The 27993-nt window shown below is 36.8% G+C and overlaps 1 protein-coding gene across 3 annotated transcripts; it reads left to right on the forward strand.

Moving 5' to 3' along the window:
- Positions 1-1916: 1916 nt before the first annotated feature.
- Positions 1917-27978, forward strand: LOC127621169 (endophilin-A2-like). 3 transcript variants are annotated; one of them, XM_052094669.1, is made up of 9 exons: positions 1917-2262; positions 18914-18982; positions 19856-19928; positions 20094-20237; positions 20367-20500; positions 21425-21583; positions 22447-22550; positions 22687-22820; positions 25695-27978. In XM_052094669.1, the coding sequence occupies exons 1-9, from the start codon at positions 2218-2220 to the stop codon at positions 25886-25888; spliced, it is 1056 nt and encodes a 351-aa protein (XP_051950629.1). In that variant the 5' UTR covers positions 1917-2217; the 3' UTR covers positions 25889-27978. The 3 variants fall into 3 exon arrangements, with proteins under 3 accessions (XP_051950629.1, XP_051950630.1, XP_051950631.1); XM_052094670.1 differs by having other exon boundaries at positions 25698-27978; XM_052094671.1 differs by lacking the exon at positions 25695-27978 and adding an exon at positions 23568-25681.
- The last annotated feature ends 15 nt before the right edge of the window (positions 27979-27993 follow it).

Below are 27993 nucleotides of genomic sequence, written 5' to 3' on the forward strand. Positions count from 1 at the left end.
GATCTTTTCTTTCATCATGTCAGTCCTTTTCTGTAATATGTTCTCACCCGTTTTAGTGTCAACCTTTGTCTTGAAGAATTAAAATCTTATTTTTTTAAAGAGATTTTTTTTAAGCAGAAACTCCCAAGAGTCCTCATTCTTTTGCAATGATCCTTCTGTGGTAACATGCAGTTTAACTTTGTTGTTTCCAAGTAAATAAATCATATAGATTTTAAGGACTATAATTTATGTTATATTATGGTTACAGACAATGAAACGAACACATTAAAGAGTTCTTGTTGTACAATGAGGATTAAACGCATGGATTCAGAGTGTAATAAAGGTCTTTTTACATTACAGTGAGCTTTTTGTGGCTTCTAAAGAAACTTAATGAAGCAATCCTGAAATTTATTTGAATTCTTCCCTTTTTATTTAACCCTTAAATGCATGGAAATTTCATCAAACAATCTTACATATTCAAATTATCACATGGATTATCAGATAGTGACATTTTTCATAATGTCACTATCTGATAATCCATATGTGATAATTTGAATAACTTGAATATTTTCAAAAATTAGAAAAAGTAAAATAAAATATATTTTGATGTTTTATTTTTCATGTATCAAAGAGATCCTGCAACAAATCTAAAACAGGATTCATTACTTTCACACTGAAATGTCATGTTACGCAACTGGCAGTCAAACACAATGAGCTACACGTAACACATAAGTCACACATACTGTAAGCATTTTCCCAGGCACTTATTGAGTCTAAATAGATGCACAACTTACAGAATTTCAGTAGCACACCCACATGTCAATAATCATATACTGTTCATGCATTACCCTTGCTACCTACCAAGACGTTTCTTCATCAAATAACAATGTCAAATGTAAATCATGTCTATCACTGAAACAACAGTGCCACCTTGAGTAAGAAATAGCATGTAAAATATGTTCGTTTACACGCATAAGGGATACAGAAAATTCCCAATTGTTGCACAGAAAATCAATGTGATGTAGTATTTATTTGTATGAATATAGTACTAATTTATCTCGTAATAAATAAATAGATAGCCTGAAATAGTAAACTTGTACAGATATGAAATAATCATAAAAATACAATTTATGGATGTGCAAAAAAAACAAATTATTTAAAAAGAAAACTATTTTATATATATATATATATATATATATATATATATATATATATATATATATATAATATGCAGTTTTGGCTTTTGTTTATATTGTTTTAGTTACATTATTTATAAGAGAAGGGAGGAACACTAAATAGATGTGGGCACAAATCCAAAAAACTATTAAGGTACAAGGGGTGGAATTAGGTCCCAACTGATGTATGTATGCTATTAAGCGTTAATTTGTCAGAAAGCATTTCAAAGTAAAATTTAGGACATGAAATTCTCAAACCTGAACCACTTCCCATAGCTTATTAATTCAACAGCTACTCTATATAGGCCTACAGGGAGAGAAAGGTGTGTATATTATAAGTTACAACGGTAGTGTATGCTCCATATAATTAATATCATAATACAATGCTATACTTTAATAATGCTGTAAAAACTATTAGCACTAGTTACAAGGGCTGTAATATTTACAATACTTTTAATACAATAAATCCCGTTCTATCAATAGAAATATGCTGTATGCGCTCAAAAACACAGACTGCCAAGATAATCTCAGAGCAATAATTTATAACAATGACGTACAAGCACATTTGTAACACTACAACAGAAACGGGTCTAATTTAAAAGAGTAGCTAATCAAGATAAAATCCTAGATTAGGAAGTATTTGTCACCATCCTGTGGTCAATAAAAGTATTGCGCTGTGAGTGCAATACCTGTCCCGATCGGTAGCAAGCGCTGCCGTCCCTTTTCCAGCCCCTTCTTCACTCACGCAAAGAATGTGCTTGCGTTGCGCAGGAAACCGCTAGTTTCGCAGGAGTTATTACTGCGCTGGATAGACTGTTAAGCGTATCTAAACTTACATTTTCAAAGAAAATAACTTTTTATGACAACTAGGGATATTATAGCCTGATAAAGCCTTTCCCAACCGCCTCCTGGAGTATTTTTGTGTGGAGTGGGTGTCGTTTATCTGAGGACTTGAGTTTTATGTTTCACTTAGCGACCGTTGACTTTTGTCACACAGTTGAGTCTGTGTAAAATCTACTTTATACGTCTTTTTTCTTCGAGAAAAGGGGATCACGCTTTGAAGATGTCCGTGGCAGGCTTAAAGAAGCAGTTTTACAAAGCCAGCCAGGTTTGCGAGTTACTTTTTTCTGTTGTTTTCTGCCATTGAACTGCAATGCTGTGCCAGTTAGCTTAGCTTAGCTTGCTAACGGTACTTTAAACCTCTATTCAGGACTTTAAGTGTTTTATGTGCTTTTGCTGGTTATATTTTACTATTTCTGGAACAATACAGTAATATGTCGTGCTATGGTTTAATGCCATGTCCTTTTTTGAAGGAATCTGCTTTTAATGTGCCTTTTATTGTAGGTCTTGTCCTTAAAGACGTTGTCATTTAAGTTTCGCAGCTTTCTTAAGGATCATTAATGGTGTCAATTTAATGGTGCATTCACATCTAATTGGCGGTTATAATGTGTTGCATTTATGCAAAAAGTGTTTGTTTTTCTTTAGCTTGCTAACGCAATGCAACGCCCCGTCCATAGTAGTAGATCACGCTATTTGCCACGTTTACTGCAGAAAAAAACAATGTGTTTGGCTCTAAACATAAGCGAAAGATTGACTCATGACACATGAATCCATTAAATAATGCTGGTTAAGGAGTGTGTGTGTGTGCGCGCGAGGAATGCTTTATGAATATATTAAAGCATCATGTGAACCCAAGAGTACCGCAGTTTCCTTTTACAAAAGTGCTAGCTGCGCTTTGAATGCCATCTGTTCGACAAGTAGCCAACTTGTGTGTGTGTGCGCGCGCGTGTGTGTGTGTGTGTGTGTGTGCGCGCGCGTGCGTTTCTCTGGTAGTAGGTAACACTTCAAGTTGATGATACTTACTTGGAAAGTGTTACTTTGCGGACACAGTCATATTGAACGTGTCGGTGCTTTCAGAAACCTGTATTTCATTAAAGAAGCACCAGTTGTTTTCAGCAGCTCTTTGAAAGCATCAGAGAGAACCTGTTGTGGAGATCTGTTGACTAGCTCGATTTCTTTATCTTAAGAAAGTCAAATTGTATATGAATAGTCATTGTTAGTTTCAATATAGTTTGGTGAAATGTTGTCTTTTTAATTATAATTGGAACAGTCAGTCGAGATTAAAACATAATGTGGTTGTGCCTCAACCAAGCAGGCAGTATCACTTGAAGGCAACCAAATCTGTTAACAGGGATCTCTTCCCTGATTTAGGCTGCCTTTTAGCTGTTGAGTTCTGATGGATCACAGCCTTGTCTTTTGTCTTCCTTACGAGGACTCTTTATAGGAATGTGTCGGGGTTCAGTAGAAGTTGAGCTCAATTGACAGCATTTGTGAAATAATGTTGAGTGCCACAAAAATTAGTTCAACGAATTACTCGTTTATCATATAGTAAAGCATTTACAATGGAAGATAATGAGGCTAGTACATAAACTTTATATTACACACTATTTCAACTGTATAGCCACAGGACTTAAACAGTATACATTAAATATTATACGTTATTCTTTTTTTCTTCTTTTTTTTAAATAAACAAGGGGTGAGTTAAAACAATTTTTGTTCTAATCAGCATTATGCCACATATGCTGTCGATTGAGTTTAAAAGAATATGCAGATACATAATGAATATTCAATACATTTTAAAGGGATAGTTCAAAATGAAACTAAAATGAAAGTTCTCTCAGCATTTACTCACCCTCATACCATCCCATATGACTTTCTTTCTTAAGCAGAACACTTAACATTTGAAGAAAGATATCTCAGCTCAGTTGGTTCTTATAATGGATGTGGATGGTAACAATTACCAATTTGTGTTTTAATTTTGACTTGCCCCTCCTTTTCTTAAAAAAAAAAAAAAAATCTAGCTTCCAGCGAGGAACTTACAATTGAAGTCTGTGGGTAAACATTAAAATACTTTCAAAAGTATAACGTCAAGACATTAACAGTATGCATGTTAACATGATTTTAGTGTGATAAAATCACTTTCTAACCTTTTAGGTTATATCCACTTTTATAACTTCGTTGACTTGACGATGTAATGTCAACAAACCTTAAAACCCTATAATGACTGAAAAACTGACAACTTTGCAGCTCAAATAATACATCAGTTTTAACAGAAGAATTAATGCAAGTGCTTTTATAAAATTATAAGATTCACATTTCTGTTCACATTTAAATTAGGATTTTTTTATATAGAGAGGGAAGGACAATTCAAAATATTTTATTGTGGTAATCAACATTATGCTACAAATGGTGTCGATTGAGCTATACTTGTATTAAACCTGGCATATACCATTAAAGGGATAGTTCACCTCAAAATGATAATTCTCTCAACATTTACCAACCCCCATGCCGCCTCAAACTCATATGTCTTTTTTTCTAAGGAACACAAACAATTATATTTTGAAGGATTAATTATGTGTATTTGTCCATACTATCAGGGCCTAAATTGGCGCAATATTAAGTGAAATTTGAACAATTCCCACAAATTCCACGTTCATAATGCCCACACATTTATTCGCTTTAAGGTGTAATGGAGAGCAAGTAAATTAATCCACACCATATGAACAAATCAATAATTTTTGGCTTTCTATCATATTGTAATTCCTGCAATCAGAACCAGTAAATCAGCGCTACTGCGTACTTCTCGTTCAGTATTCGGACACTGAAGTGCACGCACAGTGAGAGAATCGCACATTTGCGATTAAAGATATGTAAACCTGTTAATTCGACACACAAATGGCATTATGCGACATCATTGCAACTATCTCTTCTGTTTATAATAAACAAAGCTACAATTGTTTGTTGCTATACAAACTATCAATATCATTATTTATAGTGAAAATTGACTTTTGGTCTTTTTAGAAGACATGGATTAAACCACTTGAGATTGCTTTTATGCTGCATTTATGTCCTTTTTGGAACTTGAATGTTTTGGACCAAAATATCTTTAATTTGTGTTCAGCAGGAAAGTAATGTGAGTTTATATAAATGAGAGAATAATATTTTTTTGGGTGAGCCAACTAACTTGTATTGAACACTTGTATGGTGTCATTATCCCAAGTCTCCAGCTAATGTGTTTTCAACAATGTGTTAGTTTCTCTTTGCCAGTGGTTGTCTTTTCCTAAGGGCACATCACAGATGTGGGGGAAGCAGTGCATCTCTGTTTGCTGATCTCAGCAGGAAGTGACAAACTGTTGCCCAATTTCCTGTCAGGAACAAGCTCAGATCCCCAGTGGGGATGTGAAAAGAAAGAGTGAAGAGTGGAAGAGCAGGGCAAAGTAAAATGGACAGCCAGTAGATTGCAGCATTTGGGACTAAGAAGCAGATTATTAATCATGCAGCGCTAATGGTTGTTGGGGGGTGTTCTGCTCTGCTTGGCTCATTTTATTGGACTGCAGTGGTGCAGAGAACTCATGCCAGCATACTTGACAGAGGATGGAGGTGCTGCCAAAAGACACTCTCACACCAGTCACACCCTCAGTCCTGCTTTGCTCTTGGTGTGGTGTGCTTTGTGATTGCTTTTAAAACACACAATAATAGTTCTCCAAGTCTGTATTTGGGGAAATCTTATTTTGTGTGCCTTTTTGAATGCATTTTAAAAAAGTGTAGCCTATCCTAATGCTTCGAGATTATTGTTAAACGTACATACCATTTTTTCTCTTCAGATCCTATTCTGACTTTCAGTATCGGCTGATACCAGTGTTGTTTTGATCCTATTCGGTTTTTAATATCTATACCTTAAGGTTTGAAACAGATTGGGGGAACTATTTATATGTAAAGAAACAAAAAACATATAACTACACATTTCATTATAAAATAAAGGGAAATAATAAAAAAAAAAGTGTAACCCATTAACAAAATAATTATTTTTAAATACACTTGGATAATTTAGCAGCAAAATTAACAGTAGTTCCAGTGAAAATCTTCAGTAGAAAAGAAGCCTCTTCTCTTTAAATATGTTATAATTTTGTGTCTAGAACTTTTTTTTGTTCCCTTCATTTGTAAAAGGATATCAGGCCACTTTTCAATCACAGTTATTTTGTATTATTATTTTGTCTTGTAATTTAGTTTAAAAATAATAAAAAATAGTATCGTTGTTATATAATTACAATAATAATAACAACAACATTAATTATAAATATTAGAATTTTAGTTTACAGTAGCAATGTATTTCAGTCGTAATTTCATAAAGAACAGAAGGGGTCTCCCCCGCCTCTGGCAGCGGTTCTCCCGCTACAGGCAGGCGGCAGTGAGCCCCTTCCCGCTCGCGGTCGGCGGTCTCAGACCCCGCCGCATTTCAGCGGCTGGTAGGAGGTCTCCTTTGCCCCTGGCAGCAGCCCTGACCGCTCCAGGCAGTCGGTTAGGTACCGCTTCTCCTCTCGCGGTCGGTAGCCGTTCCTCCGCTTCCAGGTGGCCGGGCTCCTCCGTCCCCCAGCAGATGGCCGCAGCTGCTCCGTTGGGGTGGATGGTAGCGGCAAGAACTCCCCTATGTCATATCCCTCCTCCTTCCCGGGTTTTGGCACCAGTGTAAAGCAGTTCAATGGAAAGGAGGCGAGAACCGGCTTAACAATATAAATAATAGTTTAATGAAGAAATAAACCAAAAGACACAAACACACATAGGTCTCTGTCGCACCACCATCCGCTGTCGGTCTTTATCCCTCTCGGATGCTTGATTAGCTTGATAAGGGGCCAGATGTGTAAAATCACGACCCACCCTCCGCCCTGGCACAGTCAGCATGAAACCTATATTGACCCTATTTATTTTATTAATGCATGTTACTGGTCTTATTGTGAAAATTTGACCTCAACTTAAAACAAACAAACACAGACACCCATTTAACGCGGCCTTGTGCATCTCTCTTGATCAGCTAATTCAGTGCCGGCCATTCAGCCTCACGGCCTGGCCACTCCCTCGTCACATTGACTTGCAAGTGTAAAGCAAATAAAAATGCAAAAAAAACAAATGCAGCCAGTTTCAATGGGAATGCCTTTCCCCCACGAAATTCACTCCTAACCCTCCACCGACGGTTCGGGTGCAGGTTCCTGGGCTGGTGCGAATTCTCGAACTGTTTCGCAAATTTCCACTGCAGAAAAGGCCGTTCCAGGGGCTGAAAACCTGATTCGATACCGGCCCCAAAAGCTTACTGGTCTCTATGCAAGAACGAATATGTCAGGGGACTGAGGGCGGATAATTTAACGTCACCATGATAAAGTTTTCTCAAACAACAACAGTAGCTACCGTCTGCAGCAAGGAGTACTTCACTCTTTAACAACAATAAAAAAAAAACACAAAATTATCAGATATCAAAAGCATTCAGGTAGCATGATGAAATGAGTGCTCTTCTTGCAATATGGTATTTATGAAAATCCAAGATAAACTAGAGAGATCGCAAAGGAAAAAAAATACTCTCAAGAATGAAGATACAGCACTGAAATGATGCACGCGCTATCATATATATATATATATATATATATATATATATATTATTTATATATATATTTATTTTATTTTATTTTTTTACCACATTATTTTATTTGCTTTTTTTGTTAAGTTTGATATGCAATTTTTTCATGTTTCAATAAATAAAATTTTTAATGCAAAATTGACTGGTGGAAGTGCGTGCAGAAATATTCACCGATCCCTCTGCAGTGGGGCAGGGGGGGTTGACGATGTATTCAGATATTGCGAAATCTTTTTAATAAAAATATGGCGAGAAGATTTTTTGCATATTGCCCAGCACTACTACCTAGTGACACATTTGCTTGACATTTTTTGTTGGTGAGAATTGTATAAGGAAATTTCCTTCAGAAATTGTTCTGAAATTCCTGCTATGTGTTTGTGGCAGTTGGCTCACAGTCATGCATTCTTCTCTTCATTAGGCTCACAAGGAGCACATTATCTATGGAGTGTGGCCTTGGTTTCAATCTTCTCCTGTTGGGTCAGCCTTTGATACATGGCTGCCTGTGTCTGTGTATTGTGTCGAAGTTAGCAGAACTTTGCCTTCATTATAAACAGTGTGTGTCAGAGCTGAGACTCTGCTTTATCTCTTAAGCTACTGATAAGGCCTATTTCTCTTGAAAATGTGTAATAACAATGTGTGAGTGACTTATTAAGATCATTTCACTTGGTGAGAACAGATGGTTGTCTGGTGTCTGGAATGATTTTAAACATAAATGCTCAGTAACGTATATCAAATGGGGTTAATTTGACATCATTCTTTATGAGATGGAACAGATGGTACAGTGAGCCAATCAGTTTTTGAATCTTTGGTTGTTTTTTGAGATTGCCGTGAATTCATGTTGTAAATCTGTCCATGGCTATTAAGGCTGGGTGATATGGTTTCAAAAATTATATCTCTATATTTTTCAGCCTATAGTATTGACAATATTCAATATATATCTCGATAATAATGTATTTGCTCTGAAATGTCTCAAAGATGATTTTCTTATTTATTTTTTATTTGATTTGTTTCATACAAAAAGCCATTGTAGCCAATTAGATTCAATATTTTAAAGGCATTGAATAAAAATCTATAATAAATGCATGTTTCCCCAAAGTTGTTTTACTAAATGAACACAAGAGAGAATGAGATCTAATTGTTTTCATTAATATGCACTTTAATATTTATATTAAATTATACATTGTTACTTAACAAAAAGCATTATTTACCTTCATATATTTTTATATAAAAAAATTGTGAAAACTACTACCCAGTTGAAATTGTATAATACTAAATTAGTACTCTGGGACCCAGTCAGCTTTATTGTTATAATATAGATAATACATTATTTGTATTATTTTGAGGATTAGATTTGTTTTATATAAAAGTAGTATATTTCTCTTCTAATTACTTCACCTTCACCTAGAGCAGTTATTTTGACACTGAAATTGCAGTTTGTATTTTACAATGTTCCGCATCTGGTGAAACGCTGTCATCTCCTCCTTTTCTGTTATACTGTGCCGCCTTTGTATATTTGTAAAATAACTTGCAGCGGGTACTAATGTTTGGAATTTTGCGAATACTTGAACATTCAGTACTTTTCTTTCACAATGCATGTGAACTGCTCTAAAAGTGCTACAAACATGAGACCAGCATGTGTACAGGACAGAGCGTCACTTTATACTAAAGCACACACAGACCATTCTTAGCCATCTTTAATCACAGCCTTTTGCAGTTTTATATTCACATATGACCATATAGCCATTTTGTTCTTTTGATTCATTGTGTAGCCCTGAAGGATCATGAAATTAGTACACTGATGCTCTCTTAATGAAACTTAATGGGCAAATAAAAAGCACATTAAAATATTCACAATATTGCTTAATTTTATATTGTTCGAAAATCGTTGTGATCATATAGTGTATATTTGATATATCGCCCAGCCCTAATGCCTGTACTCTGTGGCGTCCCAGTGATCAGACCCTTAACAGACTCTAAAAAATAATAATCGTTATTTTCTAAAAGTAGGACTTTTAACTGCTTTGGAGAAGGTAGAACTGAATGTGGTTTGCTGTTATATTTAAAAACACTATTATTGTCTTCATTTACATGTAAAAATCGGTAGGAATTGAACATATCACTTTGAGAATGTCTTTATCTATGCTCTTAATCTAAGCAGTATCATGTTTTCCACCTAGTTTATAGGGTTGACTCTAGCCAGTGTCTTTCCTCACCCCAGCATATTGGAGACGTTTGGATGCAACAGTTGGCTACTTGCCACAAAACCCCTGTTAATTATTAATTTGTTTCCTTTGTGCCCTGGCCAAACAAACTGAATTGCACAAATATTCAAACATGCTTGGCAAATATAGAGGAGTGAAAGGTCACTGCAAGCAGACACCTCCATGTCAAATACAGCTGTGGTTGTAATGGAGACCTCTTAAAATCCACGTTTTTGGTAATAAATACAGTTTTACTAGAAAAAAAGAAATTATGATCTAACATGAATTTTCTTGATAAAATAATGTGATCGTGCCTGGTAGCATGCATGTAAAATGGCTAGAAATAGCGTTTTAGCTTGGCGTAAAGTTGTCAATTTACACAAGGTTTATTTCTATTTCTTCTGCTCCATACTTCAAACGTACTTCTCTGTCTGCTCGTATGAAGGTTACACATCATAAGAGAGTGTTTCACCACTGTTCAAATGCACTTTGGATTGCATCATTTATATGTATAAATGTTTTCCATCTGAAAGGACTAAATATTAAAGAGCAACATGCAGGTTGGACACCCCTATATAGCATAGTGTATGTTGATGATAAAACAACTAGATTTTCTGAACTGGAGTAATATATATTTAGCCATTAACGATATTTTGAGATAAATTGTGATAAAATAACTTCCGCGTCTATAAAGCACTAACCGGAAGTGACGATGGGCTGAGGAGTCTGGTCAAGTTCAAGCTCAGGTTACAATGGATGCGAATGAAGAAACCGAGTTCTCCGGTGTGGTTTTGCAATTTATTGAAGAGTATAACGTTAGCCAACGGGGATACAAAATCAGACGGGAGAGCGGCGGAGAACAGTTTGAATTGAAATCGCGGGAAGCGGGAAAGTTGGGCTAGCTTCCTGCCAATAGCATTGTGCAAACTACTAAATTCATTTCAGAAGGCAGACAATTACGTTACGACAACCTGTCCTAAAGCCCAGTCTCTCTCCCTCTCTCTGTATTATTATACTAAATAAATATTAAATATTTAATATTATAAAAAATATATTATATAAAAATATTATACTATTATTATTACGAAATTACACAAATTAAGAGTTAAAATAATTAAAAATAAGACTTACTCTGCTAAGTCCTCTTTTAGATTGCACAGAATGTCTGCTAACATTAGCACTTGGTCCTAGAGTCCAGCCCGCGCCAAAATCCGGTGTAAACTTTGACGGTGGACTTGATTCCATCGAGTGCACCGAGGAAACAGCATCAGTAATCAGCCTCACGTGGTCCTTACTCCGAAATCCCATCCGAGTCTCCAACAAATCTCCAGGTCGATAATTCTCCGGTGTGAAATGTGCGCCACAAACGACCGAGTGTGTGGTAACAGACGCGGCAGTGAAGTCTGCTCTCTTCACCTGCACAAAACGCACCCAAGACCGAAAAGCCTTGTTTTTCCTAGAAGGAAAATGATGGACACGATGTCCTGACAGGCTGGAATTCGTGCAACCAGCACAAACATAATAATTTACCATTATGGCTTCTCTAAAACTTTGTCTCTAACTACATCAACACCCAACAATGAGAGAGCTGACCGCGAGCTCTTTTGTTTGCCTCGCCCTACGTCATATGACGCGTTGCTATAGCGGGAAAGGCGTATTCCAGAGCCTAGCACATTTTCATCAAAATCTCTACATCAAATGAGATTTCATTAGTAATTTCTACATATGTGTTTTTAAAAGACCTCTGCAGACAATATAAAGTATTAATTCAGTTATAAATTCAACCTGCATGTTGCTCTTTAAATGAAACAAATGAAAATAAAATGTAAAGTAATCTCTTCGGTAATCAAAATACTTTTTGAATGTAACTATTCTAATTACCAATTACTTAAATTGTAACTGTAGTGGAATACAGTTCCATGCACTGTGAATTCTGTTACTCCCCGACCCTTTTAGTTAACATTCATGTCGCAAAACTCACTCAAAGGACTTCAAATAATACGTGCACGTAGCCTCTTGTTGTCATGTTGTAATTTAACACACTGTCACGGTTTATGCAGAAAACAATGTTCATTTATAGAGAAACACTCCCACACTGGCTGTTTTCCAAACAGCATTGTTGTGCCTTTGAAGGGTTCTGCAGAAAAGCGATGACACTCGAAAGGTCGTTCCAAATGAAAGTAAGAACTTTTTTCAAGAAGGGACCTTCCAGAAGACTGTTAGCAAAGGGTACATTCATACAGTAATGCCTTGCTCACTTCAGAGTTCCCACCAAGAGCTCTGTCCTAGGGAGTGAGTAGGGCATGGGGATGATCAATTTTAATTGGAATTTTCTAAAGTCTTTCTAGCAAGTCAGTCCACTGTCGGCTATCTTTGGAATGCTCTCGGGAGGCTATTTCCAGTCATGCCAGGGCAGCTCCTGTCTGCTTAAATGGAGAAAGACCAAAATCTCAAAAACGGTTGGTCAAGATTACAACCAAAGAACATATTTCAAATCAACAATAAAATCTGACAATACTGGAATCATAAATGTAGATTGTTTATTTTTTTTTTTACCTCATTTTACGCTTAAAAACAAAATGTTCCCGGCTTGTATAGCTAATGCGCATGAGTTGATTGACAGTTGATGTCTGTATCTAAATGGTGTTTGGCTGTATAAAATGATCCAGTCAAGAGCAAGTGAGTGTTTATTCGTTTTCTTGTTATCAGTGGTGGAAATGGCCAAGATTCACTGGGGGGGGATTGTTCACTGAGGATGCATTAAACTGATTGAAAATAATTGAAAAATTACAGTAAAGGCATTTATAATGTTACATTTGACTATTTATTTTAAAATAAAAGATGTTTTCTTCAAAGTTTCTGTTCATCCAAGAATCTTTTACTTACATAAATGCAAGTGTTCAGCATATATATACTGTTAATTAAAGCTCGTGGTTTAGGACCTGTGAGGAGTCTGTTTCTCAAATTAGAGACTGATGTACTTGTGTTGTTGTTGTGCATCAGGGTTGTCCACTTCTCACTCTGTCCCGGTTAGATGAAGTTTGTTTTATTCTTTCAAAACAGAAGTGCATGGAAAAGCCTTCATCTCTCAAAAGGCTTCATTATCAACAGTGTGTGTCAGAGCTGAGTCTCTGCATTATCTCTTAATCTACTGATAAGGCCTATTTCTCTTGAAAATGTGTAATAACAATGTGTGAGTGACTGATTAAGATAATTTCACTTGGCGAGAACAGATGGTCGTCTGGTGTCTCTGGAATGATTTTAAACATAAATGCTCAGTAACGTATATTAAATGGGGTTAATTTGACATCATGCTTTATGAGATGGAACAGATGGTACAGTGAGCCAATCAGTTTTTGAATCTGCTCTCTTAATGAAACTTAATGGCCAAATAAAAAGCACAGTAAAATCATTGCAATATTAACAATATTGCTTAATTTTATATTGTTCGAAAATCGTTGTGATCATATAGTGTATATTTGATATATTGCCCAGCCCTAATGCCTGTACTCAGTGGCATCCCAGTGATCAGGCCCTTAACAGACTCTAAAAAATAATAATCGTTATTTTCTAAAAGTAGGATTTTTAACTGCTTTGGAGAAGGTAGAACTGAATGTGGTTTGCTGTTATATTTAAAAACACTATTATTGTCTTCATTTACATGTAAAAATCGGTAGGAATTGAACATATCAGTTTGAGAATGTCTTTATCTATGCTCTTAATCTAAGCAGTATCATGTTTTCCACCTAGTTTATAGGGTTGACTCTAGCCAGTGTCTTTCCTCACCCCAGCATATTGGAGACGTTTGGACGCAACAGTTGGCTACTTGCCACAAAACCCCTGTTAATTATTCATTTGTTTCCTTTGTGCCCTGGCCAAACAAACTGAATTGCACAAATATTCAAACATGCTTGGCAAATATAGAGGAGTGAAAGGTCACTGCAAGCAGACACCTCCATGTCAAATACAGCTATGGTTGTAATGGAGACCTCTTTAAATCCAATTATTGCTAATTAATAAAGTATTACATAAATAATACTTTTTAGAAATATGTTTAAAATGATGTACACTCACATTAGATAAAAACTCCTGTCATGTCAGTAGCTCAATAAAAGCTGTTTAATTTAGCATGCAACGGGTTGCCCCCTCATTGGCTCTGCCATGTTGACAACACAAGACAAACTGTGTCATGCAATTAACTGAGTTATACTGTACATCTATTAATGACAATAATCTCTTCATATAGTGCTTTCTGTCAGTGCTCAAACATAAAATAACATATAAACAAAACAAGCAAACCAGTGACCTCAAGAACCAAGCAAGAACACATTACGGTCTCAGTAGTAAAAAAAAACATGGCATTGGTTTGGTTTTGGTCATTTTAAGCACTTTCATTTTATGTAAGTGTTTTGATACACTTTTATTTAGAAAGTATTTTACCTGCAGTAGTCAATTGTTCATAGGCTGCACTCGCACATGATCTTCGTCACATGCAAACGATTGAATGCAGCTGCAGGGTTTGTTTCAGTGAATTGTAATTAAATATTCACTTCAACATTGTTTTTGTTCTCTGTCTTCTAAAGCATCCCTTTACTGTTTTACTGCATGACAAATAACTTTTTTTCAAGAAGTCCGTCCAGAAGACCGTTAGCAAAGGGTACATTTATACAGTAATGCCATGCTCCCTTCAGATTTCCCACACCAAGAGCTCTGTCCTTCGGAGTGAGTAGGGCATGGGGATGATCACTTTTGATTGGAATTCGCCAATGATTCTGATTCTTCTTCTGTGACTCGGACCAGATGTGACATACTCGGACAAGCGCTCCCTAGCTGTGAATGCCTACTGGCATGATTTCTGAACACATTTTTCCTGAAATTAATTAATCGATAAACTTAATCAAATTATTAATGTCAATTAATCGATTATTTATTAATCATTAACATCCCTATATGAGATGGAGAAAATGCAGACTAAAAGGAGCAAAACAGAAGCAGCAGTCATTAGAAAACAAACTGTGCATCCAGGATGATAGCTGTCAGTATAAAGTCCAAAACCACTGGTACTGTTAGGATGAGTAAAGCCAGCTAAAACCTACTAAGTGCACCTTTAAAGTGACAGTGTTAGAAATCAGTAGGGTTGACCACCTAGAGCAGTGGTTCTTTACCTTTTTTTGATGAACGCCAACCTACTACATTCCCTTATCCCAATAGTATATCTACAACATCTATAAAAAGTACAAAGTTAACACCTAATTTATGTGACTAATTATTATAACAGTGTGATTGAGTTGGAACTCCTTTCATCAGGTTCTTATTGATTCAAATGAGTCATCTCTTGGAATATCTGAAGGCAAACAAAATAGGTTATATATTCTTAAACTCAAACAAAATTATTTTAGCCTATTTCTTTTAGGATTTAAGCATTTCTATTTCATAAAAAAAAAGTGTATTTTGCATTTGCCCTCATGAATATAAAAATTTATTTATTTGTATAGTTTATCATTGGTATTTGTAACAAGGCCATAGTAAGCACATGGAAGCATGGATTTTCTTCACTGCTGTGCTTAGATGTAACATGAATTACAAACAGTAGGCTTACTCTAAACACATGTAAAAACAAATACAAAATAAAAACATTTCAAAGATTTAACAAAAATGTATTATATTCCCTCACTCCCCTAATGTAGCTTATGACAAATTTAATAGAGTTGTAGTAGTGAATTGATAATGTGTTATCATGCGTTATATGTGTAAACACATATTCATAATATTTGTTTCATATTATGAATCTATTTCTGCCCAAAATACAGTTAGTGTTACTTTAGTAAATTCAAGCGTGGTCATGTAGAATTCTGTGCTGAATTATAATGGTTTCTGCATTTCGTGCCGTGCTTCCAACTGGTTCTCGCAGTGCTGCAATGATCAGAGGTGCACGTTTAAGAGCTTGAGACTGGTCTTTGAGTAAAACGCACCTGCTTTGCGCTCGCACTGCTCTGTCCATTGAGCCGTATCCATCTACAGAGCCATACGTGTGCATTAGCGTCTATTTGATGCTGCTAAATTAGACACGTCAGATGCGTTGCAGATGAACCGTGGTACAAATTCATCCCAACCCATATAAGAGTCTACGAAAACATTTTACAAACTTGACGATACATTTGATTAACATGACTGATAAACACCCCCATTTATACCTAATGCCCCCTCTCTACTAATTTACTCTCAGCACCCCCTGGCATCCTTTGAATGCCCTCTGTGGCATTGAGAACCCCTGACCTAGAGCATGTCTTGATGTCATTGTACCAAGAGTTTCTGGATTGCTCTTGTGGATGGCGGTATTTGATTTGCAATTCTGACTTTTCCAGTTGCAAAAGCTGTGTTTGTAAGCACTATTGTAGATTTTATGAGAACCTCCCCAATTGGATTTTAAACAAAGTTTGAGAAAAGTCTTTGTAAAGTTGTAACCCTTCTTGCAAAAGAAGATGTATCCCTCAGTCCCTATTCACTTTCATTTTATGACAAAGAGCTGTGTCAACATTCTTCAAAATATGTCCTCTTGTGTTCCATGTAAAGGATGAAATTCAAAAGGGGTTAGAATATCATAGCATGAGGAAATGATTAAATAATAGTCATTTTTTTGGGTGAAGCAGCCATAGAAATAGAAAAACAAGATGAAAAAGAACTTCTCAACATTTTCCATTTATGACCATAAAATGATATGTGCTTGAAATTAATGTTTATATGACATAATCTGACAAACATCTAGCTTGTTCATTGTTAAAATAAATGCCTTCTTTAATGAGGGTTAAAAAAAAACAATGAAATTACCAACATATGTTAGTGAGGACTGAAACATAACATTTGGCCTTGTTAGACAGTTGCGCAATCACACTCTTTTTTGCTCTGTTGCATACCATGACATAAAGTCTGAGTGGAACGAACATGTGTTACCAAGTCCTGACAACAACTGTGTTGTGGCAGAGGTAGGTTTAGGCAGAGCTTTTAGTTTCAGTCATTTAAATACAGGGGTGTCCTCTTGATGTAGCCTAGTTAAAAGGCCAAATAATGCAGGATATTTATATTATTGTTATTTAAATAATACCTACGAAAGGAAGAAGTAAGAGGTGATAGCCTGATGGATGGCTATAATTGATTTTACATGTGTACAGTGCTAAAAGGAGTGGCTTATGAAAGAAGTTTTCCACAGTTTGAAGAGAAAGCAAAAGGAATACAGAAGTGGAGGGAAAGTATACATTGACATGGCTATCACCCTGAATAACATTTGTTTTGTGGGGTTTTGAATGGGAAATGCAGTGACTTGAAAAATGTTATTCTGACATTACAAATCTCTTCTTTTACATATTATTATTTTAGTTTTTTTCTGCCTGACATTTAGGGGCAACGTGATGACTAACTTTATCAGTGCCATTTCGCAAATTCAGTTGATTGAATCAGATCCTGTTTTAAAGTCAGGTGTTTAAATTAAGCAATATATTTTTAATCAGACTGGATGCACACAACAATAATAGTGATATGTTCTATTATGTTGGTGCGTATACTGTAGACACAATCCTAAAATTATTCAGTTCTGCATTCCATTCTTGAATGTAAAGTGTAGGGTTGCCAGTGGTCCCGTATAATACAGAATCATCCCATATTTGCATAACAGAAATGTGTTCTGTATTAAATCCATCCAGGATGCAGTTTGTCTGGTATTTTAGCAGCTCACACCTAAACAGCTTCTTTCGTGACAATCAGTACAATCTTCTGACACATTTTCCATCTAATGCAGGAGAAATAAAGGGATAGTTCATCCAAAAATTAAACTTCTCTTATCATTTACTCACCCTCATAGCATCCCATATGTGTATGAATTTCTTTCTTCCAAAGAACACAAACAAAGATTTTTAGAGTAATATCTCAGGTCTTTAGTTCAATACAATGCAAGTGAATGGTGACCAAAACTTTGAACCTCCAAAAATGTATCCATAAGACTCCAGTGGTTAAATCAATGTCTCAGAAGCAATATGGTAAATGTGGGTGAGAAACAGATCAATATTTACTTTTTTAAAACTATAAATCTCCACTTTCACTTCCACATTCTAATTTTGTTTTTGGCAATTTTCATTCTTCGTGCATATCGCCACCTAATGGGCAGGGAGGAGAATTTATATTAAAAAAGGTCTTAAATATCTTTTTCTCACCCACACTTAGCGCTTCTGAATATCGATTTAATCATTGGAGTCATATGGACTATTTTTATGCTGCCTTTATATGCTTTTTAATTTACAAATTTCTGGCCACCATTAACTTGCATTGTAATGATGTACAGATCTGAGATATTCTTCTAAATATCTTCGTTTGTGTTCAGCAGAAGAAAGGAAGTCATACAAATCTGGGATGGTATGAGGGTGAGTAAACAATGAGAGCATTTTCATCTTTGGATGAACTATCCCTTTAAAAAGCAGCCGTTTGTCAAAAACATAGCATTTCGGTGCATGATAAATGGGGGAATATGGTATTACATTTTTGGAGCTGGAATGTCCCATATTTGGCTGGTAGATATTCGGTAGCTCTAGCAACATGTCTTACAAGTTTGTACACTAGAAGAGTGCCGGTGACGGAGGGCTTTGTGATACAGATTTCGGGAAGCTTCAGTCTTGTGCTGTGCGCTTGGCTTTACCTAATTTCTGTTTAAAAACAGATGTTAAAAACAACTCAGCTGCACACCCGAGAACCGCACCTGAGTCCGCTTGAAAAAGTGGTCCGGGGTAAGGTTTGCTTCTAATATGATTACAATCGTACAAAATAGCGGAAGTGAAACAATATTGATGATGTGTATTTTGTGTCTTTGCAGTCTCCTGATTGCAAGTTTTGGTGTAAATCCAAAGAGACAAACTTAAATACTTTACTAACACAGTCAGGCTGATGTAATTGATGACTTAATGGGACCACAGTTCAGACCCAAACAATATAATGTGAACAGAGACCGTCGGGGTCGAGGGGGGGGACTAAGTCTGGTTCGGTCTAAGCGATCTAAAAAAATCAAAGTGTGAAAGCACCCTTAAAATGACTTCATTCTCTCTGTTTGTCAGATGGTAAGTGAGAAGGTTGGCGGTGCTGAGGGAACTAAACTCGACGAGGAGTTCAAGGACCTGGAGAAAGTGAGTAGATCGTAATTTCCACCAACTGCAGTCAACACTTTTTCTAAAGACTTCGATTTAAACACATTAAGTGATTCAAAGACTTGACCTCTGTCCCACATATCCATCAATGAGATGGATTTTTTCAGAAATGGCTCTTTAAGTTGACTCCTTTTACAGTTTTCAAAGTCAAGAGTGTTGTACAGGGCTGTATTAAAGGATGTTGAATGAAATCCAGGATTGTCTGATTCTATAATTAGCTAATTTCTTTGGTTTAGTTTTTTTTATTCACTTCAGTGTCTTAAACTGAAATCTGAATCTAATAATCCTATCCTGTAATCCTGAGTGATATCATGAAGCTCCTGGAAATATTGCTCAATGAAATGAGTTTAACTGTGTTGTAACACTAACACTGGCTTCACAAATTTATAAATTCCTCTGTTTTCACATATTGTTGTATCCAGCTAAATAGAGTTCCTAATCAAATGTTTTGATAGCACACTTTTGATGATTTTCAATAGACAATCCAGTGATAATGTGATTTAGTTCTAGACTTGGCTTAATCTGACTCTGGGGATCCTTGTATTTTGTGTTTTATTTGAAAGGTTTAAGCCACTCACAGTCGATGACAGATGAGATTTGGAATACTGAAATGAAATAATCCTCCTTTTCATCACAATGACATGAATGCAATTGTAGAGCAACCAAACGGATTAGTTACATTTTACGGTTTGGCCTTTATTTACATTTATCCTTGTTAAAACCTGTGTTATTAAAAAGCCATTTAAGCCATCTAGAAGGATCTGTGTTGGTTATTGTGTCCGGCATGTAGTGCTGTGTGTATATGTGAGTGTATGTTGTCTGTGCTTTGACCTTCCGTCTGTGTTTCTGTAGAAAGTAGATGTGACAAATAAAGCTGTGGTAGAAGTCATCTCTAAAACATCAGAGTACCTGCAGCCCAATCCAGGTAAGACCTTAAAATACCACTGCATGTAGAGCTTTTATTTAGTTGTCTTACAGTTTAAGCTTTCTGCACATTGTAGTGCTCATTGGCAATATCGGTCTTTTTCTTTATGCCTCTTTCTTTTCCTTTCTGTCTTTCTCTTTTGCTGTTTCTGCCTGTCTCAAACAGCATCTCGTGCAAAGCTCTCTATGTTGAACACTATGTCTAAGATCAGAGGCCAGGTGAAGAGTCCAGGTTATCCCCAGGCGGAGGGGCTGCTGGGGGAATGCATGGCAAAGTATGGTAAAGAACTTGGAGAGGAAACCAACTTTGGTGGGTTTACCAGAAGAGTCCAGCATTTAAAACTTAATGAGTTTTTGTTCGAGATTCACTTGTTTTCCAGATGTAGAAAACAAGAACACAGAATTTATGGAACCCTGAGAATGAATTTTGTGTGAGTAGGTGGTGCTCTAGTTGATGTTGGTGAAAGCATGAAAAGGCTAGCAGAGGTGAAGGATTCTTTGGACATTGATGTCAAACAAAACTTTATCGACCCTTTACAAGGCCTGTGTGACAAGGACCTGAGAGAGATACAGGTTTGCTTTCTTTCTCTGTCTGTTTCACACATAGACAGAGATCATTTTGTGCTTGAATAATTTAAAGAGGTGGGCTTGTGTAAAACTTGTTAGTCCAGTGGTTCTCAACTGTTGGTTTGCTCTGATTGGGCTGTGGAAAGGAGGACAAAAACAATGCTAAATGCAAATAATAAAATGCAACCAACCTCAAATATGCGCATTTTGGATATCAAAATAAATAGGCTTATCCAAAGAAAACCATTTCGGTTGCATTTTATTTTACAGTACATGTACTTTCAGTATACTTACAGTGTACTTACCCAAGAAAGTTCTGAGTAATATTAGTTAACTACATGTACTTAATATGGGTTAAGGTTAAGGTTAGTGCCTAGTAAGTAATATAGTTGTAATTATACAGAACGTAAATGTAGAACAGTACTGTTACAGTGCTTGCAGTACAGTTCATATGTTTTGTTGTTGACACCAAATGCTGTGCATCTTATCAAACTCAACAGTATTTTGCCACAAGTTCATCTGTCACTTGGTAGACACACGGTAACATGTTGATTAGCCAAATTAAGCAGATGCCACCATTGAGTAGTTTTGCATTACATGCTTTTATCCTCAAAGACCATGAACAAATCTATGCAAGGTAATAGAAAATACGAGTCAGACTTCATATGGATTAGGGGTTTGGTATTATGTTTGAATGCTACTTGATGTCCTATGTAAAATCTGGGTCCTGGAGCAAAACTAGTTAAGAACCACTGTGCTATACCTTTTTCAAGAACTGCAGTGAACAGAAATATCCTCTGAAAAGATGAACAATTTCACTTCTTGAAGAATTGATTTTGTATTTTACATGGTTTACCTTTAATTACTCTGCTTGAATGCACTCTATTCCACACCACATGTATTGAGTTGGAGAGTTTCCCTCTTCCTCAGCAACATCTGAAAAAGCTAGAAGGACGCAGATTGGATTATGACTACAAGAAGAAACGTCAAGGGAAGATTCCAGATGAAGAGCTCAGGCAGGCGCACGAGAAGTTTCATGAATCTAAGGAGGTGGCTGAGATCAGCATGTACAATCTTCTAGAAACCGATGTAAGGATTTACAATCTGACAGCTTGACTCTTAATTCTGTGTATTTTTTAGCTTTGTGTGTCCCAGGGGTTGTGCTAATCCTATTATCAGCGCTAAATTATTTAGTGTGTGTTTGTAATACCTTGTATTATTGAGTTTGTACCATGAGAAGGGAATATATTTATGACATTGCCAAAATTAACAGGAAGTCTTAAGAGATTTTGGCAACGATGGACACTTTAGAAGTTGCAGAATTAAAAAATACATTTTTGACTCCAGCCCATCCGTGGGTCAAGAGAGTTAATCCAATGGAGCTGTACTGCTGCCAAAACCATAAAACCCCTCAAAGTCACTGGCTGTTGCTCTCATGTACTGTTTTCTAGAGATATCACAGTGCCATCTGTTGGTCCAAAATGAGAATGACTACATGGGGACAGAAGCAGTGGTAGATGGAGTCTATTAAAATAAAAAGCATTTGAAATAATATTTTTTTACATCATGAATGTACTAAATGCAAAGTAATACACTGAAGATACAATGTGGGACAGATTTAAAGCATAGTAAAATTTAGTGTGAATCGTAGCAGAGCTGACAGTCTAAATTAAACTGTCTAATGAGGCTCAAGTGTAGTGAATTCAAGTCAGGCTTTAGGAATAACTCATTGACTAGACTGTTTTTATGAAGGTTGCCCAGTGTTATTGTGTGTACTCATGCAAAAGGAGAAATGGCTATGTGTGTGAGAGAGTTCTCGTGTGTTTGTGTAGCTATATGAGAAACAAAAAGTTTAATTGAGCACGTTGCATGTATGTGGAAGAGTGATAGTGAGATTGCCTATCAAAGTCTTTATATATTTTGTGTGTGTGTGTTCATTCTTCTCTGTGCAGATTGAGCAAGTGAGCCAGCTGTCATCACTGGTTGAGTCTCAACTGCAGTACCACAAACAGGCTGTTCAGATCCTAGATGAACTGTCAGACAAACTCGGAGACAGGTGTGTATGTGTGAGCACGTGTCCTTACAAAGCTTGTGTTTGTTCATACAGATTCTGTAGTCATGATGTGCTGACCTCTGTTAAAAATAAATAAATAAATAAGTGACTTATAATTGACTCTCGTTTAACCAACCAGGATGAAAGATGCTCAGTCACGTCCTCGTAAAGAGTATGTTTCCAAGCCCAAACCTGTTATTGACTTTGGAGACCCTAACGAACAGTCAAACGGAGGCTTCACCCCAACATCTGCTCCACCCATGCGCAATGCAGGTAAGACCAGACCACTAAACAGTAGGGTTAGTTCACCCAAAAACAATAATAAAAAGATTCTGTCAGCATTTACTCAGCGTCATGTTGTTCCAAATCCATTTAACTTTCTTTATTCTCTGGAACGCAAAAGGAGTTTAGGCAAAATGTGGCTTAGTGGTGGTGGCGTAGTGGGTTAAAGCACAGAATTGGGAAGCAGAAGGTTGCCGGTTTGATCCCCACAGTCACCACCATTGTGTCCTTGAGCAAGGCACTTAACTCCAGGTTGCTCCAGGGGATTGTCCCTGTAATAAGTGCCTTGTAAGTCGCTTTGGATAAAAGCGTCTGCCAAATGCATAAGTGTAAATGTAGGTTTGGAACAACAGAAAGATGAGGAAATTATGACAATTTTCATTTTGGGGTGAACTGTTCCTTCAAGTTCCTCATTCCATTGTCAGACATGTATTAAAGTCAGGAATCAAGCTGTTCCTGGATCAGAATAGGTGGTCAACATCTCCATTACATTGAGGAAACCACTTTGACAAGAGATTAGTAAGAGAAAGGCACATTGTCTGGTTGAGGTTCAGTGGCAGGCTGTGATGAGACGGCCTGTCCATTTGCGTGTGACGTGAGTATATATGTGTGTGTGTGTGTGTGTGTGTGTGTGTGTGTGTGTGTGTGCGGGATAGGCAGGCCAATTGGGCAGCTGTCAGCTGCTCATTTCGTCAGCCAGTGACCCTGTTGTGTGTTCTCTTCCCAATGCATCATCAGACCCATACCACCAGTCTGGCAGTATGGCATCGAGAAAACCCAGATTGCGTGAGTCAGAGAATGTTTGTGTACATCCGTATGTGTATGCATGGGAACGTGCTTGTGTATGTTTTAAAGTGCGTTGGGGTGGGAGGAAAAATTAGGAAGTAGGATGTGATTTGTTGGGAAGGTGCATAAAAGGACATAAAAGGTACATAAAGGAAATATAATTCTGCAGCAGTTGGTTTTAACTGTATTTGATCAAAAGCATGATGCAGAGAAATCATGTGTTTTTCCTTAAAAAGTTTTTGAAATGTTAGTCTGATCTAACATTTACTTTTTTGCATAATTAAGGGACTGTTCAGACCAAACGCGTACTTGCACACAAAAAGCTAGACACACAATGAGTGTTTTAAAAAGTTTAAGTTTTTTTTAACTTGACAAATGTCTAAAAAGTGCAGCGCTCCCATGTGACAGTGAAAAAACAGAAAGATGTGGCGCAACGTTCAAAAATGTCCATCTAGTGCATGTTTACATAGAAAAACAACACAGACGGACACAAATGTGTTTGTGTGAACAGATCAAGATTATCAAATGTTTCTGCTACAGCAATGCAATTGATTGTTTTTTCTACATACGTAAACACACACATACTCATTATTGAGGTCATGCTGTTGATTTGGGGCATGTATGTTTAAGGAGTTTCCATAGCGATGAAAATGTTAATTTATAAAGGGAAATATTTTTCTGAATCATGCAAAGTTCAGGCTCTCATTTAGATGTTTGTTTATTGCACCGAAATACAGCAAACTGAATAGCTGGTTGGGTGGGATATATTTGTACATATCACTTTACAGACCTCTTTATTAGGTACACCTGTACACCTACTTATTTGTGTGATTATCTAATCAGCCAATCATGTGGCAGCAGTGCAATGAATAAAATCATGCAGATATGGTTCAGGAGCTTCAGTTAATGTTCACATCAACCATCATAATGGGCAAACAATTTGATCTCAGTAATTTGGACCATGGCATGATTGTTGGTGCCAGAAGGGCTGGTTTGAGTATTTCTTCATCTGCTGATCTGCTGGTATTTTCACGCACAACAGTCTCTAGAGTTTACTCAGAATGGTGACAAAAACAAAACCTATCCAGTGAGTTGCAGTTCTGCAGACAGAAACACCTTGTTGATTAGAGAGGTCAACAGAGAATGGCCAGACTGGTTTGAGTTGGCAGAAAGGCTATGGTAATTCAGATAACCTCTCTGTACTATTTAGTGAGCAGAATAGCATCTGATAATGTACCTGAAAAAAGTGGTCGGTGAGTGTATGTAAGGCTTTTTGTTTGCAAACAGATTGATTACGCTATGTTTATGCCCCTCATCCACACTGGAATGATGTTTTTCTCCCCCGTAAATAAAGACTTCAGAAAATGTACTTAGGAAAACGATGGCATTAGGAAACTATAAGCTTAGTTTTCAAACTTAAACAGATTATAGTGGACGTGGCCAAAGAGCAAGGAAGATTGTACGAGGATCTCTTTGTTTGTGTGTGCATGATTGTGTGCATGTATGTTGGTGTCAGGCAGAGTGCTGCTCCACCTAACAGAGTGAACCCTTGCTACAGACTGAAACACAGGGTCTTCTGTCACATGACCATAAATCCAGGCTTTGGCACCTGACTCCTCACTAACACAGTGCACCTCGTTTTAACAGATGGTTGAAGTGGGATTAAAACTGTGTGTTACATACTAACACATATGGCAGTGTGTTTTGTAGAAAGCAGCTGCACTTGAGGTCATGACTCTGGGTTGACAGACTTACCTCTGCCAATTTTAAATCACAGGAAACTGTAAAAAGCACTACCTTTCCTTATTACAGCTGGGAATTGTGAAATTATTATATAAAATTTGTATATAGTTATAGTATCTGACTTGTGAGGATGTAATACTTACTGTAACTGTTAATAGTGTCATTATGCAAAATAGATGTCAATTTTTTTTATTATTTTTTTTTTACTTTGGTCATTTCTAATACATCAACCACTGCCTCCACCTGTCCTTGTACTAACACCTCTCATTCCTCAAACCCCACGTTATTATTCCATTCTCATTAAATCTCTCCCCCTCTCTTCATCTTACCTCACAGCAGCAGAGCAGCCATGCTGTAAAGCACTTTATGACTTTGAGCCAGAGAACGAGGGTGAGTTGGGCTTCCACGAGGGTGACATCATCACTCTGACCAATCAAATCGATGAAAATTGGTACGAAGGCATGCTGCGTGGCCAATCAGGATTCTTCCCTCTCAACTATGTGGAGGTGATCGCTCCTCTGCCACACTAAAATGTGTCCATGGAGGAAGGAGGAAAAGAGGGGGAGGGAGAGAGTGAAGAACCAATAAAAAAGTAAAAGGGAGAAAGACTGAGCGAAGTGAGGTAGGGAGAAAAGAAACAGCTGAAGTCATCACGGTCTTCATCTTCACCTGTATTCACATTGTTGCCGTTGATCCAAATGTACCTGTACTCAGGCACTTTTACATATTGATTTATTTTTTAAGGAGGGATCTTTGGGAAAAGACAACTTTTCACATTCCAGGACTGAAAACAATTATTGATTGACTGACTGACTGAGCAGGACTGTACAAACTTGTCCTAAAGCTAGTTGCATACACACTAACTCATTTAGTTTGTCCAAAATGTATTAATAATGTTGCATACTGTTTTGTACTACATTATCTAAAAAGAAATGAATACAGATATAGATACCCCTGTGCTACATTTTTTATGTTTTAAAGAGTGTTGAGTGTACCTGCTCAATGCACTTCCTCAATTGTTGGATTGTGAATGGTTGCATTTTGACTCGAATGTTCCCCTTACTGCCTCCTGCTGGTCATGCTGCAACATGGACCTGCCTCAGATTCAGGATAAACAGCATTATTTCTGTGATGAACACGTGAGGCTGTGTGTCTAATGTCCCAATGTGTAGCAGTCCTGAGCCACAGACCTGTAGAGAGGAATGAGTCCTTTTATGCTCTCCATCATTTTAACATTTCTATAACTTTCCTCATATATTTTCATATGTATTTTTTGCAAGATATAAATTTCACCTTGGGCATCATGTTGTAAAGGTGAACTAAAACACTTATGAAAGAGATGTGTTTCAGGTTGAGAAGGCTTTCTGGAATATCTGAAAAAGATGTTACGTTTTTACTGCACTACAACCGTTTTAACACTATGAAGTTTGAAACAATTTGCCTCCCTCTTATCATTTCAGTTCAACTTCTAACTCACTTGGGGGACAGATACCATCCAGGCCCTGTCTGTCATTTTTCTTCATCTATTTTCTGAAATGGCCAAATAGTTATGGAATGTAATGTGTGTCTTGAAATGTGTTCCTCTGGTTGCCTCTGTCTTTCTCTCTCTTTCTCCTCCTTTGTCAGTTTACTGGTAGTCTATTCATCTGATGCTGCTGGCAGTGTCCAATTATTTCAGGTGTGATTATTTGGGAGTGTTTAGGTTGGATGTTGGCTAATAAGCCACTTGTTATAAAGAAGACAAATGTACATTGACTATTTTGACATATATAAACATTTCTTCCAGGCTTCAGAAGTGAAGGGATGGTGCTACATCCCTTGTTCTCCCTTGCGGTGGTATGATTTTTTTAAATACTGTGTCATTGCACACTTCACAAAACGCAGTTCAATGCATCATCTCTTGTTGGTTATGAACACACCAACATCTGTCCCTTCACCCCACACCAAGTTCTGTCTGCACAGAACCTCTCAGGTGGATTCTGTGTGCTATGTCCTTTGTCTCTCTGTGTCTGTTTACATGTGTCTTTTCCACTGTCACAGGTCACTATAGATGTGCTGGAGCAGACAGGCTAAGCTCACTATCTCAAAGTGAAAAATAGATGATTAGTTTTAGTAACTTTTTAATGGCAAGAATGGATCTATAACACCAAACAAAACTTTAAAAATGTATCTCCAAGCTAATGTGGAGTTTTTATCGGTCTTTTTTTTTTTTTTCTTCCTTTTTTTGTACAAATGGCTTGTTGGTTTCAGTATTTGGCATGAGCTGTAACCAGATGTACAAGCATGTGTACAAATGTGCCTTTGCAACACTACAAATGTAAACAAATGGGTTATTTCTGTCTAATCCAGCAAGAGTACCAGAATAATTTTATGAAAACAAATAATTCTGCTTCTACTGTTTTAGTATTAGATCATTATTTTATATGTATACAAAACCATTCAACTTTTTTAATTAATCATTTTTGCATGTTGGCTTACTAGCATAGCAAGCTGATGTATGTTGTAGTATTATGTCTCGTAAGATTTACCTGCATTATATTGTTATTCTTAAATATCCCAAACCTTAAATATTTGTATCTTAATGTTGTGTCCAGTTGTCTTTAAATAAATTCAAGAAAGTACCCCATCTGTTTAA

Source organism: Xyrauchen texanus, chromosome 27 (genome assembly GCF_025860055.1).
Source record: "Xyrauchen texanus isolate HMW12.3.18 chromosome 27, RBS_HiC_50CHRs, whole genome shotgun sequence".
NCBI classification, from domain to species: Eukaryota; Metazoa; Chordata; class Actinopteri; order Cypriniformes; family Catostomidae; genus Xyrauchen; species Xyrauchen texanus.

What these genes read in the sequence shown, in the direction of transcription:
- LOC127621169 (XM_052094669.1), top strand. Translation starts at nt 2,218, where the DNA reads ATGTCCGTGGCAGGCTTAAAGAAGCAGTTTTACAAAGCCAGCCAG. An exon ending in AGGACCTGAGAGAGATACAG is followed by an intron (nt 20,501 to 21,424) that starts GTTTGCTTTCTT and finishes CCTCTTCCTCAG; the next exon opens with CAACATCTGAAAAAGCTAGA. An exon ending in TCAGACAAACTCGGAGACAG is followed by an intron (nt 22,551 to 22,686) that starts GTGTGTATGTGT and finishes TTAACCAACCAG; the next exon opens with GATGAAAGATGCTCAGTCAC.